At 45.6% G+C, this 15,748-nt stretch overlaps 1 protein-coding gene across 1 annotated transcript in view; it reads right to left on the bottom strand.

The window, feature by feature from the left end:
- Positions 1-1,516: 1,516 nt before the first annotated feature.
- LOC146187923 (Golgi to ER traffic protein 4 homolog) overlaps positions 1,517-15,748 on the bottom strand; it is a 34,323-nt gene continuing 20,091 nt past the window's right edge. The window contains exon 7 of the mRNA XM_084603560.1: positions 1,517-2,405. Coding sequence (XP_084459686.1) covers positions 2,281-2,405 — 125 coding nt within the window. The 3' untranslated portion in view covers positions 1,517-2,280. The remainder of the gene's footprint in view (positions 2,406-15,748) is intronic.

Genomic DNA, 15,748 nt, shown 5'->3' with positions numbered 1-15,748 from the left:
TCAATTTTGTGAAAATCACTAACTGCTATAGGAATGGAAATTTGCTACAAGACTTCACAATATATCATCATCAGCCGGACTATACCCACTGCAGGGCAAAGGCCTCTCTCATATTCCTCCAATTAACCTGGTCCTGTGCTAGCTGCATCCCCTTGATCCCTGCGAACCTCTTAATCCCATCCACCCACCTAACTTTCTGCCGTCCCCTGCTCCTTCCCTTGGTATTCAATTTGTTACCATTTTCAACCATTGGTTATCCTCCCTTCGCACTAAATGTCCTGCTTATGCCCACTTTCTCGATTTCCGCAAGAAAGTCAGTGACTCGAGTTATTTCTCTGACCCACTCTGCACGCTTCCTATCTCAACGTTACACCGATAATTTTTCGTTTCATAGCCCTCACAATATATATGTGACGATAATCTAACTGAAAAATGTTGGAATAAGTGGTTTTAGACATTAATCAGGCTGCAGTACTACGTCATCGCTCTAAGACATTCCATTGCACTGTACACTTTGAAATATGACCGAGGCTTACAGTGCTTTGCTGGTAACGTGAGTACACCTTAGAAAAGACATCTCAAACACAATTCAGAGCGGCTTCTTTCAGTTTCACCAACGGTAATATTTTGGCAAGTAAAGATTCAGTACCATGGACTGCATTGGTTGACATAATAAACATGCTGCTATGAATTGCTGTCAAATTTTTTTGCCACACGGTTCAAAATGTTCTCCATTTGAATGCAATGCTTTTACTACCTGATTAAATTTTCCTCCAGTTGAAATCGCACTATTTGTGTGCCCTTCGTTTACATTTTTAAATGGCTTAGAAAGTTATTGCAAAGCTGAGCCTGGCCTGTGAGGCATGCAGTCACGGAAGACTCCTGTTTAATTTCAATTACTTATGGGCCCTTGTTTGGTTTGATTTACGGGGTTTAACACCGCTAAGCGACTCGGGCTATAAGAGACGATGTAGTGGAGAGCTTTGGGAAATTTCGGCCACCTGGGGTTTTTTAAAATGGGCACTGGCATCACATAGCACATGGGAACTTCTCTGTTTCGCTTCCATCGGAAAGCAGCCGCCACAGCCGGTATTCGATCCCGTATCCTTGGACACAGCAGTCGACTGCCCTAACCACTGCGAGGACCTATGAGCATGGCAAGATTTACCAGCCTCACACCCGTGTAACAATGTTGCTTGAATGAAGCCCCTCACTTCTCAGTGCCGTGGTGATGTGCTACACCTTGAGATAATTTTCATTTTATTGCAGGCAGCTTATAAAACAGAGGCCCAAGAAGGTGGACTAAAGCCATAAAAAGCTCAAGGTCATTCCCCAATGGCACTATAGAGTGAGAGAGAGGTGTGAGAGTAAGGGGAGATATCAACGCATCAAGTGTAGCACTGGCACCAGAACGTGATGCGAGAATGTATTCCAGAGTAACGGCAATCACTTGTACTCTGCAGCATACTGCAAACAGAATTATTTAAAGAAAGGAAAGACATGAGTGAGCGCTAACTCTGTCACATTTCTTTTATTGCTCCACCGGCAAATATTAGCACTTCGACAGCAGCTTCTTCAAATGCCTGCTCCCTTTGCTTAAAGGGCACAAAGAGAACTGGTTTGTTTACCGATGCCCATCTCTCAACACCAAAAAGACGCTGAATTATTAGCAAGCACTAAACAACAGAATAAAGGGGTTTTTCCGCAGGTCACAAGAAAAGTACTTTGTAGTGCTCGCACTGCATCACATCTTGCAAAGTGCAGTTCATTCAAATATCTAAACAAATAGGCAAAAAAAGAAAACCGAGTTTTCTCTACACAAGCAACAAAAATGTTAAGAGAAAAAAGTGAAAGCATGATTTATACATGAATATCCACTTCTCCACCGCAGCCAGCATTGTCGCCATAACCAGCAACAAGACGACGGTGGCCGCACAGCCCCGCAAATAAAATTTTGGGTCAGTCTTCTTCGTCACGTCACGTCGGAAAGCAGCGTGTAACGACCAAAGTGGCCAGAAGCCATCCGTAGCCGGAGCCACATTCTTCGTACGACCAGCAACACAATTCGTAGCCAAGACACGTAGCGCATGGACAAAACACCGGTCACGCATACCAGCGCCTTTGCTTTAAACTTTCACCCATCTTTGCGTCGCTTTTAAAGACCCTCTGCAATATACTTCTTGGGAGGATTTGTACCAACTGCCGTCCTCTCGACCGGACAATGCTATCCCGGCTGTGAAACACTGTAGGCGTCGCAAGGGATCATCTTCCAGCTGAATTTTAATCCAGCTCCTCGGGCTGGACTTCGGCAGGTGCTGACGATGCCGATGGTGCATTTGCTTGAGACGTTGATGTGCTCTGATCGTCGTCTTCCAGTCCTCCCAATAACGTCTGGATCAGGTTGCCTAGAACAGAACGTTCATTATAAGTGAACAGGAAACAACGGAACTCTTTAAAAGCGTTACAACACACCTAGCACCAAACACAGTCAACGTCAGTTAACGCAACCTATTCAGAACATGTGGATCCAGTGTGTTTCATTCAAATGTCCAACCAGAAAATGCATTAAATTTTTTTAATGAATAAACCCTCATAGCCTTCAATAAACGACAATGTGGACTCTGTGCACAGAGAATAGCAAGCAGAGCCCAACCTGACCTTGTGTCAATATGGACTATAGCATTTTTTGTGGGATTGCATTTTAATAGCCTCTCGCTTTCTTTTAAGTTTCTGTTGCGGCAAAACAACAGTAGAACCGACAGAGCAATGAGTATGCAGTAAACTTGTTCATCTTCACCCTGTTGAAGAACAGGAATCTGGCAATGAACGAAAGTAGCTGATGATGCCTTGATGTGACTGTTCCCCCTGTCACCCATGAGGTTCGCGATGCAGCGCAAGCCGTTGGAGCCTTGAAACGAGAATGTCGGCCATTGACTCTAGAAATTTCTTGGTTGTGCAATAAATGCTTTATCTCTTCAGCTCATGCAGGCCTGTACGTTAAGTGCAATGGACTTGGTGACAATGTCTTGCACACCCTTTTGCGAGCAAGGTTATGACCTTGACCTTACTCCCCGCTCTCTCGGCAGAAAGCTGTCCAATTTATAGGCAGCCACAGACAGACACCTTCCCCTCGCCCCTAAACGAACAGCATGTTGGTCACAACACGAGCACACCTCCGACCTTTCTACTACGTGGAATGCCAATGCGCGATCACCCAGCAACTGCCCCACAGGACCCTTATTGTGAGGAGTGCTGTCCCTTCCATTGCCCGGTCGCCAGCTTCTGCTCGTATAATTGGTGCCAAATGGAATGCGAACAGAGGGGTGTGTCGAGAAAGGTCCAGCTAAGGCAGTCTGCCTGTTGATATCAGAGATAGACACGCTCTTCTGCTTTGAGACTGTTTTCTTGTACAAACATTTTATTGCTGTACCACTGGAGCACCATATTTATCTTTTCCAGAGATGGTGATTTGTGGAGTGTGGTTTCGCTAGCGGCAGTGGCTCTAGCCAGCATGGGTGACATGAGCACAATGACGGAAAGAAAATCAAAGCATTGTAGGCCAACGAGCTAAGAGCGCTTGCTTCACTCACGCAGGCTACAGCCGCTGCCGCCAGCAAAACTGCGCTGCGGAAGTCATCACCTCTGGAAAGAATGAATGTGGCGCTCCAGTGGCACAACCAGAAAATGACTGTAAAAGAAAACAGAGGAAAAACAGTCGCAAACCGGAACAGCGTGCTTATCTGATGATGATGACAATCAGAGATGCAGACTGCCTGAGGTGGACAGTTTTCCATGCGCTCCACTGTTTGCATTTCATTTGAAGCCGATAGTACATTGCGCATGGGAAATCACAGTGCTGGACTTTTGAATTAAAGGTCCGCCTTTGACAGGAGAGACACGGTGAAATACAGTTTCTTCTGTCTCTCTTGAATACTGGCTTTTTTCAAGATGAATGCTAACAGCAGCAGCAAAAACAATTGTAGTTTAGAGCGATGCTTGGCATCCATTCTGGGGGCTTCCCCTTGTCACGTTATTGGACCATCCACAGATTAAAGTGAACACCAGGTGCTCAATTGCACCAGGGCATCATCAGGGAGCTGGTGGTGTAGAAGGAAGACACACGAGCCGCTGATAGCCTGAGGTCTTTACTGAGGTCCCAACATGGCGCACACACTCCTTGAGCCCCCGTCCTCGCGCTTCCTCTTCCTTTTCGTCCTTCTCAACCATCAGGCACAAATCTTCAACAGGTGGGGCATTCTTCAAGCAATGGATGGATGGATGGAATATAGGAGCGTCCTCTTTGTAACGGGGTGGTAGCAGTTGCTATCATGCTCATTTTTTTTTCTTATATCTTAAGTATTGTTTTAGATCGGTTAACTATAGCATCATTCTATTTATTGAATTTTTGTTTCTGCATTACTAACATTATGGTACTTTTCTGCTTTTCAGCCATCAATCTTCCAATCGTTTTTTACTAGCTTCCACTGCAGGTTCATTCACCCAGCCACTGATATCTCTAAACCTCAGGGCCTCACGAAGAGTGACAGCGCCTGCATCAACTTCTGGATGGACACCATCACATGCGAGTACAAGATGGGTAATTGTTTACATGGATTTACCACATACTGCACATGAGTCATATTCAACCAAATTTCTTTTTGTAGCTGCGTGCTGTAAGGCACCCTGATCTAGTTTCAAAAAGTAGGGCACTGCCTTTTCCACTTTCGGTATAGTTCCACACTGTTTCTTTTAGATAGAATTTATCCAATTTTTACCTTCTTTGTTTTTTCACCTGTTGCTTGATGCTCTCTATTTCTTCGTCCTTGTAACCAGCATACTTACTGGTTACAAGGACGAAGAAATAAAGAGCATCAAGCAACAGATGAAAAAACCGAGAAGGTAAAAATTGGATAAATTCTATCTAAAAGAAACAGTGTGGAACTATACCGAAAGTAGAAAAGGTAGATCAGGAAGGAAGCTTTTTTAAATACTTTAGCTGCCCACCAGTTACTGTCCAATTTCCTCAGGTATTCCTCATATAACATTTTGCTCTGAGCTTCCCGTACTTCGAAAGATGCCCAGCCCATCTCTCTCTGTACCGCCTCATTTGTGGTTTTGCCGTGGGCACCCAGTGCTAATCGTCCGACGGCTCTCTGATTATGTCGACTGTACCTCTGCATTAAGGCACAAAGCTGCATCTCTGAAAGTAAGTCCGGGCACCATAATTCCTTTCCAAAAACCCCTCAATACCTCATACCTGTTGTATCCCCACTTGGTCCGCCTCTAATGGTATCATGTATTTCAGCCATACAGCGATCGGTGGACTACTTTCAGTGGTCTTTGGAAGAGGGCCCGTACAAAGTTTCGTTTGTCGACACGATTCACATTTTTGGTTTATTTTCTCCCGAGATACCTGTGCTTTCTCTGCCTCTCGGTGCTCCCTTGAAGCTGCCCGTCGTTGTTCAATGGCTTCCCTGATTTCCTTATTTCACCAGCTCGATGGCTTCCTCTTTCCATAATAGCAGTTTGCTGCTTTAACCTACTTAATTTTTCTATGGGGCTTTATTCCATTGCTTCCTCTATGTCTGCTGCTATCTGCGCTATTTGATCATCATTTAATTTTGTGTTTACTTTTTGTATAAGTTCATTTCTTTTTTCATCAAGGGTCCCATCTGCAGACTAATACGTTCCCAGACTACACTCCCCTTCTTAGTCTATTTACATTTTTGCGAGCTTGCTATAAATTCCCTGTGACATTAGACAGTAGTCAATGGTCGTCTGCTTGTTCCGGAATTCCCATGTGATTTGTCCCTCACATTTTGTTCCTCTATTTACAATAACTAGGTTGTGTCGCTCACAGAAATCTAGCATTAGCAAAGAGAATGCTGAGCACTTCAGCCCCTTTCCACTTTAACAAAGAAGCAACTGTCCTACTGCCTTCGTCTAGTGCTATGTCAGTTTGCTTGTTTCAATCTGGCAGTGCTTCTCGACTATAGACAAGCGTCATGTTTGTAAACAAAGGTGATGCAGAGATCGGCAGCGACATGGGGTGTAGGCAAAAGCGCAGTGTGCCTACACTGCGCCAAGCGACGCTGCCTTCGAAACCAGTTTGCGCGTGCGAATATTCTGAAGCGTTAGCTTCGCTTCTGCGTAGAAATAGTTTGGTTTATGCCTGGAGAGTATTTCAGCACGTCATCAGCCGATTACTGCTGGAATTACCTGGCGAAGAGCGCTGCATTGGCTTCCTTATCCGTGGCCTCAACAGTGCGCAAACAAAAAGTGGCAAACAAGATCTCGCCGTGCCATCGAATGAGGAGTCAATACCTAATTATAACCTTGCACCATCAAAAATCTTATTTTAGTATGTGTGTTATGTGTTTTGTGGAATATTACACATAAGTAGTTCTTTGCCATGACTTTGCAAAATCCATCTTTTTTTTTTTGCTGCAGGAAATATGATGCCCTAAAAACATGACGCTTGCACCCATTGCTTACGCTTTCATCAGGGGACATTCCGAAAAAACCCAACCGCAGTGCCAGTAGCAACTCTCCCACACGCCAGGAAATTATGATGGTTTCTACAAATCAAAGAAATATGTCAGGTAATCAGTTACTGCAGAAATACCGTATAAAAGCGTGTAAAGGCCACACTTTTTTCCAAATTCAAGGGCCAATTTTCGGGGTGCGGACCATACACGCGGCATACGAAAAAACTTCTTTTTTTCCAAGTAGAAACAGACCAATCAGTGAATATTTGGTGTTTATATACCATTCAATCGTCACTCGCCATTCCGACTCCAAGCTGGTGCTGTGCTCTGGTGCATGTTCACCCCACAAGCCATTGTTTTCAGTCCTGTGTAAACTGTTTGAAATTCTGGTCACATCGAAACTATGTGATAAAATGTCTGCAGACACAGAGTTCCCCGTGGACAAAATCCAGCCAAGCACAGCAGCGAGCGGTGCCCTCTTGAGCCGCCCGGTCGGCGTCTCGTCATGATTGGCATTTGTCATCCATTCTGAGTACTGCCTTCGGACTTCAGCCTTAGAAGGCCGATTGATGCTGACGCCAAGGGGTTGCAGCATGCTGGTGAGGCCGCCCGAAATAACTGCCATGTCTGCGTGGATACTGCACTGGTGTTGTTTAACCCTATCCTTTGTTTTCACCCTATCCTATATTTGTTTTGCGACTGCGGAAGTCGCAAAACAAAGCTGGGGTGATGGTGATGGTGACCACCCATTATATAGCAGGTATCGGTTTAACTTCAATAAGTTAAAGACGTGACATAAAAAGTAAGGAAATGAACACAAAAAAATCGCTTTAGTTATGGCCGCGTCACGGTGATGGTACTCCCTGCTGCTCGCAACCGCCATAACTCCAAACATTTCTTCATAGCTTCGATCTTAACCACCGAAGCTGTCTCTCCATATGCAAGCCTAATAAAGCCGAGACTGGCAATACAGTCGAACCCGGATATATCGAACTCGAAGGGGATCGCGAAATAGTTCGATATATCGATAATTCGATATACAGAAATAGGCTTGTGACGGCACTTACGATGCGAAAAAACTATACCGTATTTGTCGCATAGTTCACCCACTCGCATAATGAACCCACCCTTCACTTTTGCGCCCGAGAATTTGGAAAAAGAAAAAAAAAAAAAGCGTTAAGGCCAGCTCGCTCACATGCAAGCGATTGAACGATCTCAGCCACGAGCGGCAGCGACAGAGCGAAAAATTTCCAACTTGTTGGAGCTGCGTCCCTCTCGCCGCTCGAGCCACCGCGGCAGCTCGGAACAAGGTTTCTGTGTCGCCGCGGCAGAAATCGCGAGCGTTTTCGCTGCATATCGATAGCGCGCGCCACTCCGTTCGGTCGTCTCATCCACTGCTCATTCTTGGCAGCGTGCCAAGATGCTGCGCAGCGATAATGTCAGGGTGTGTTTATCTTTTGATAGCTCCTGCGGTGGCGGGGAGCGCACTTGGCAGAGTGCCCGTGATGGCTTGATTGCACAAGCCTGGTTCCATTATCATGCCGCGTTGGAGCGGGTGTCATGATCGCAGCGCTGACCGCGTGCTTTCGTTGATACATAGGTGCAAGAATAAACGACTCACCCCCCCCAAAAAAAGAACCTGCCGCTTTTTAACGTCCGCAGCCGGCCATATCTTACGCTATGCCCCGCGTACAGCACAGCGATAAGAATGGATGACTCTCGCAAAAAAACAAAGAAAACTTGAGAGGGAGAGATCTGCCGCTTCTTAACGTCCGCAGGCGCCATAGGCACGTCAGCCGCCGCGCGCAGTGTTCGTGTCCGATGTCTGTCTGAAAACGGGCTGAGCTGGCTTGATGCATGCGTATGCGCGTGCTGAAGGAAAGAGATAGCTCGGCAAAAGAATGGGCACACCCACACACATGTCTTGCAAACGTCATGTCATGTACTGGCGCGCGGGAAAGGATAACTGCAGATGCGCGCGCCTTTAGGGAATGGGCGCGGCGCTGCCCAGACTAGCCGTCGCCAAACTGTCCCCTCATTCCTTCCGCACGTGGCTTGAAAACGTCAGGCGGCAAACGGCCAAGGGTGATGGATCGTCTTTAGGGAAGGCACACTTTCCAGTGCGTGGTGCGGAGTTCGATATATCGAACGACCGGTGAAATTGAGTTCGATATATGACGCGGCTTTCCTATACTTTTACATGGGATTTTCAAGGGGATATTCCGTGAGTTCGATATAACCAAAATTCGATATAACCGGGTTCGACTGTACTACTACCGATGCCGATATGGATTGCGGAAGCTCGCAGCAGAGGGAAAATATGATACAGTGACAGTAAAGTGACTGGGACCAGCAAAAATGTTTACTATATCAGGGTCCTGACACGTAGTCCTGAAAATGCTGTCGGGTAGTTAAATGGCCACTTACTGAACCCATCTTGTTGCTTAATGAAAAAAAAAAAAAAAACACTGATTAAGCTTCCATCTCTCTCTTATCATCTCTTTATGCAATTTTTTTCAGTTATGAAGGTTTTTTACATCTAGTGGAAGCAGCTCTTAAGCCTGAGGACAACGTGGCTATGAATACAGCCAAATTTGGTTACATGTGAAAATCAAAGCCTTGCATGAACATGGTGTCCCTTTTTTCTGTTTGTTTTTTAAAAGACAATAAATGATAAATGCACATGGCAGTCAAGTGCTGCAAGACCGCGCACGCTGCACCTCCACTTCTTGCCTTCGCTGCCTCATGCTTTGTGCCGCACAGTACTGTGAATATTCGCCCGCTTTTTTTCCTTTCCCTATTTTACTCTCTCTTGCTTTCTGAATGGAATGCGCCCCCTCCTTTCTATGTTTGTAGACAGCATTACTTTTTTTTTTTTCCCTATGCGCTGCATGCTTTCTCTCATGGCCTCCGAAAAGTAGGCTCCTCCTGAATGCTGCTAAGCCCAGTGGTAAAGCCACTTAAAAGAACACTCTGTGTTATTTTTGTTTTCAAATACAAAAATATCTTTTCCTCACGATTTTAGGCAGTGCACGGGCGGCGATGTCATATCGTGGGAGTCATCGCCGCGACGAGGCGCACTTTACTATAAGTGATTTTTACCAAAAATGTCTTTACTATAAAGGGGGGAACTGTACAGTTGTCTACGGAAGATGAACTGGGACTTCAGTTTCACTTTACTATATCCGAGTTTATTCTACTGTAATGATGACGACCTGCCACTTCGGGCACCATCCGTGGGCGGCATCTGGAAGCTCCAGTAGCGTGTATTTTGAAGGCTATTCCAGCATGGGTCATAGAAAGTTTGGGTGCGGCCCTTACACACGCTTATACAGTACCGTAAAACAGAGCGCGAAACATTAATATGCGATGTTATGTGGTTTTCTGCATGATCTATGCCAGTGCTATGCTAATGATAAGCAACTGATTAGAAGGAAGTTCAACACATTTTATGCATCGAACCCCCTGCTAATGGTGATGTGATGGGCTACAACTTCTCAAAGCGGCTCAGGCTATGGAGACACCGTAGTGGAAGGCTCCAGTTAATTTCAACCTTCTGGTGTTCAACATGCACTGACATTATACAGCACACGGGTACGTTTCACTGCCATCGCAACACAGCCACTGTGGCCAGGCTTGGACCTGGGACACTCCTACAGTGGTTAAGTCTAGCGCCTTAACCACTGAGCCTGTGTGGCAGGGTTAAAAGTAATTTTTTACTGACTACTCAGTTCATTTTGTACAGCCCTTCATCACGAACCACAAAATGTGCAGAAGCTACACAAGCAGAAAGAAGAAACATGGACAGTGTCTGTCTACAGCTGCTCAACAGAAACCCCCTTATTTCGACCTGATGACTTGGAAACATGCATTCTGTACAGTAACAGTTTACTTTGCTATTTTATCATTAGGTTAAAAAACAAAAACAACAGTAGAGGAGGTCAAGCAAAATAGTCCCACAAACTGTGTGAAGTACACGCAAAAGAAACTAGCAATATTTAAAACATATACAGTAGAACCTCGCTAGCACAACGTGAACAAAGTTTGCAAACTGAAGCATGGGAAAGGTGCTCGTGAAGACTAATCTGTCTCCCTGCACCACCACTCAAAGTACTTGTAGTGCATAATACCGTGCAACCGGTGATTGCAGCACTGGCAATGTGCAGATTGCACCCTTACCACTCGGTACTCATGGCGTGATCGCACGCATGTGTGACAGCACAGATCAGCGATGGCCTAAACTCAACAACTTTTTCTGGCCGTGGAATATAGTTCCTACTTGCAGTTAAAGCACAATGTGGACTCCCTTTAATCAAAACTCGACGGGGACAAGGAAATCTGTTTCGTTTATTGGCAGTTTTGTTTAAGAGTCGTGACCCTTCAAAGCTTGTTAAAAAGTGCCATTTCCTCCACGTTGAAGACGCAGCTCGGCTTGTAATTTGCAAGGACGTCTTGAAGCTTCTGCTGCTGCCAGTCAGAGCAAACATCATCTACCATGGCACTTTCACCTGCTATTGTGCGAAAAACAAGGCCGTGGCGCTTTTTGAAACTGCTTAACCAGCTATCGCTGAATTTAAAGTCTTCAATTTTGAACTGTAGTGCAATGTCTCTCGCCTTCTCCTCTAAAATAGGCCCGGTCACTGGAAGATTGGAACTTCAAGCATGCTTGAACCACAAGAAAAGTGCTTTCTCAAAGTCCTCATGTTCGGCCAGATGCATCCTTTTTCTACCATGGGCGAAAGCGCCGCTGTTATATGCTTTTTAAATCTTGTCACGATCCCTGAAAGCGTGCACTTTAGGATGCCATGCCTTTTCGTGATAGCAGTTTCCGACTCCTTGGCACACTTCACATCATCAAAAACTTTCATCTTGGCGTTTAAGGGGAGACACCCCTCTTAGAACATTTTTTTTCTTATTTATGGACTGATTTGGGTTAAACTTGCATCACTTATGTATTTTGACATGCTGATTTTAAATATATAATTGTCTCTTTTGTAGAGTGCATAGCTTTAAGAATTTTGCCTAATTAATGTTGTTTAGTTTTGTAAATGTTGCCTCATCATAATTGCATATATTTCAGTCTTATTGCACTCTTCAAGAAATGATACCAATAGCACAAATAGTTCAAGAGATATCGCTCCTCCAAAACTGCAGCACCCTCAAAAATGCTGTTTCGAGAAAACAAGGAAAAGCATGTCAGAACATGTAGATTTAAATTATTGCAAGTTTTGACATATCAATATGATCAGAAATGGTTGGAAAGTAGATTAAAGTAACAGTTAATGTTTTATACCAATTTGGGCCAAAGTTACACCATAAAAGAAAAAAAAATAGACTCAAAGGAAAGGTCTATTTTGGTGCCAAGACTACCTTTTCAGTACATTTTCCAGTATGGTCATTACATTTACCTTGGTGTCAAAAGATATACGAGGTTAGGTTTAAAGAAAATAACTAGCAAGAGCAGGGCCAGAAATATTGATCTGGTGACTGTCCAAAATTCAATTTCGAGAAATCGGCGAAAAACGTTTTGGGCATATGTTAGAATTACCAAGGCTAACAGTAACTCGATAAAATTAGTCATGACTGGTTTCTGGTGTGGATGCACTGTTTCCCATCGAGATAATTGTCCCTGCAACTCAAAAGCAAATTTATTTCGAGAAAGTTCGCGATTCCACATACCGCGCGTGATGCCGTTTCGCAATCGCTGCTGCCGCCGCGCCACTAACTTTTCTGAGTAGTCGATCTGTCGCGCCCATGAAAACTGCTTAGGTATCACTTTTTCAACTGCATCATCACGATTGCGATGCTCGCAAGCAGCAGGAATCGCCTCGAGGAAATCGTTTGCTCTCCTATCTGTCGCGCTGACCACCACCGGCTACGCCCTTATCGGCCCATCACGGAGCGTCAGCGCTTCGTCGCTGATAGCTGATAACAGGATGCGGCGTTGCCGCGTCACCAGCGCGCCTCTTATCTCTACCTTTCTTCAATTCCTCGGCCAGAATGAAGCTCGAACCTAAATATTCCCCATTTTACGCCGCAGTCGTGACGATGGGACGTTGCTAAGCCAGCTAGGCCTACGCGACCTTTTCAAAATGGCGCCAGGCCGCAAGCAGTCGATGCGGGCAGCCAACCAAAAGTGGTCATTTGTGTCACATGTTTTTGGAGCCCAATAGCAGCGTGTGTTTCGCGCAAACTTGTCCCTTTGTTTTCTGCTTCGGATGTTTGCTCACAGACACCGATTGTGACATGGGAATAGCCTGAATCACCATCTTTCGAACGAGACCAAAATGAGACCAAATGTAAAGCGCGTATTTCTCGATCTGCGCTCGATCAAACCTCAGCGTGATTTGACCTCAATTTAAAGGGCCAAACGTTCAGATCCGCATTTTTGGAACGCTGTAACGTGTGAATTAGGTGGTATTTTTCAACCAAAATTTGCAGATAGTTGCGGAAACATCTCAGGACTGCAAAAATGAAGAAATAAAAAATCCGATTTTCAGACTGATTTTCGGCCGCAAAGAGCCGTGTCCCCCCTTAAAGGCAACGGATTATGGGGACGCTTTCTAGCAGCTTCTTCCATACTGCACGCCGGTAAGAAGTCACGAAACACAGCCACGAAACAGAGCAAAATGGCACCCGCACAACAAAAAACAAGGCGTGCAAGGTACTGGATAGGATTGGATTCTGGATATCAACATCAGTGCAGTGGTAAGACGCCCGACTACTGTGCCGGAGTTCCCGGGATCGAATCCCGGCCTCGGCGGCTGCGTTTCGATGGGAGGCGAAACGAAGTGGCGTCCGTGTGCTGTGCGATGTCAGCGCACGTTAAAGATCCCCAGGTGGTCGAAATTACTCCGTAGCCCTCCACTACGGCCCCCCTTTCTCTTTATCTACTTTCACTCCCACCTTCATCCCTTCCCTTACGGCGCGGTTCAGGTGTCCACAGAGCAAGTGTGACAGATATTGCGCTTTTCCTTTCCTATGAACCAACCAACCAATATCAACATCAACAAAGACGACTCATGCACAGTTTCGGTTTCGTTTATCCATGTTGCAATCAAAATGGGGTTTCGATTGTTGAGTGCGACTCTACACTGATTGTATATGAAACCAATGACTTTTTTTGAAATAGTTTCATTTAAAAGGAGTTTTCGTTTATGCAGGTTTCGTTTAGAGCGCGTCCACTGTATATCAATGATACGATCACGGTTAAATTTCCAAAGTGTCTTGAATGGTCTTGAATGGCCTACAGTGTACAGAATATCTCACAGTTCAGGATGGAACGAATAGTTTTTCAAGATGGCGCAGACGGTATGAGTGCACGAGCACCCACGCACGCAAGCAGGCCCACGCGGCAGGCACCCTTTCCCCCAAACCTTTCGCAGCACTGGCTGACGGGTTCCCTTCCCCTCCAGGAAAAGCCATTTTGCAAGCCCATGTCACCTCACAGGAACTGATTCCGGTGACACATTCCTTCGGCTGCGTTCAATGTCACCGCTACTGCCTTCAGCAGTGCTTCGTGTGGTGCAACGACAACTCTGGAGTGACCACCTAAACATATGTCTCGAAAGCGGAAGGCCCTATCTTTCAAAATGGACAAAAAACCGCAAGAAAAACAATGCGTCAGCCTGGCGATGATTGAGGTAGGCCTAGAGACTTCAGCACGCTGCACTGCAACTGGGTGGCAGGGTGTTAATCTGAAGGTCAGGCATGCAAGGATGCCCATCAAGCTGGGAGGTGTTCTATTCGACATGATTTCGTGAGGAGACAGCAGTCAGTGCGACTCTGAATGGCAAGGTGCAACGGGAAACGACTGACGACAGAGCACTTTCTCTTGGCATCAAGAACTTTCAACCACCTGGAGGTGGCATCACCTTTCAAACAAAGTCGTCAACTCATTCTTACGAAACCATTTGCAAAGAAGGCAAAAAAATGGACAATTCTCTGTTTGGGTTAACTCTCTTCCAGTGCTGATTTTGGGATGTCATCAAGGTTTCGCTTATAAGTTTGTCACCATGGATGACAACATTGACCTGTGGGTAAATAGCCACTGAAGAGTTAAGTGATGAGGCTAATGAACAGCTGTCAGCTAACAGCAATAAAGAACAGGGTGACTGACAGCAACTAGACTGTGAAAACTGTAGACACCCTTGACATTGTATTTCACCCAGTGACTGACATAACCTATGAAATTACACCACTCCACTCAAAGCCACCGTCCACTTCTGAATAGTGCATGTGGCCCGCATTAAGCAGCATTAATCCCACTCCACACCGCACGCGTAACGCACACCGAGACGTTGCCTTTTGCCGAGGGGGATAGCGTTACCGGGGGACGCTTGACTGATGAAATGGTGTGCTCACAGACGACGACCGAGGAATGCGTGAATGATTAAGTGTTATTCTAGAAGACGACTACGCAGACGGTGTGCATGCTGGACGGCCCTTGAAGTCTATGTGCTGAGTTCCGCCCATTGTAGCGCAAGTCTCAACAAATACTTTCCCGTAACAATATTATACACCACATCATAAGTGCCGGCAATGTGCGTAATGAAACTGCGGTATGATTTTATGCTTTTCAAGCTGGTCTCATTGGCAAAATGAAACCAAAGAAATTGTGGACAGGTATTACTAAAGTATTACTAACGTTTTTGGCCGAAACTATTTGCGTCAGATAAACTTTATGTTTCATTGTCATAACCACCGTGGCTTGCTTTTGGTCATACGAATTTGGGATGGTACAAATATTTTTTCGGGGTCCCAAGGAATTTGTGATATCGATATTCTCCAGTACTAATTTTCTCATACAGCACAGTACACTACCATTATCTATACTTGACACATGTTTCTAGCACAACTGACAACTTCCCAGGCACAAAATGAAAGAAAGTGTTCTGTTCATTACAATATGTTTGCTAGATGCGTCTAGTTACAAAAAACTTCCACAGAGGGCTCCAGTGATAGCGCGACAGCAGCTCAGAGCCAGTCGTCGTCCGAAGAGGCCTGAAGCAAGGATGTCCCCTGTCCCCACTCCTGTACATGCTGTACACTTCCGAGATGGAACGGCTGCTTATCGCGTCGGGCACAGGCTTTCAGCTCTCCTTCTCATGGGCAGGTCTCCCGGAGACATGGACGCTGCCAGGGCTAGCGTATGCGGACGAGCTCGTGCTACTAGCCGAGAACGAGGCGCAACTGCAGACCCTGGTGACCATATGTGCTGACCACCTATCTACACTGGGGCTGAATTTCAATCCCCTCAA

This window comes from Amblyomma maculatum, chromosome 5 (genome assembly GCF_055883805.1).
Source record: "Amblyomma maculatum isolate TAMU_Amacu chromosome 5, ASM5588380v1, whole genome shotgun sequence".
NCBI lineage: Eukaryota > Metazoa > Arthropoda > Arachnida > Ixodida > Ixodidae > Amblyomma > Amblyomma maculatum.
Note: the sequence above shows the minus strand (reverse complement) of the source record. Positions and strands in the feature narration are given on the sequence as shown.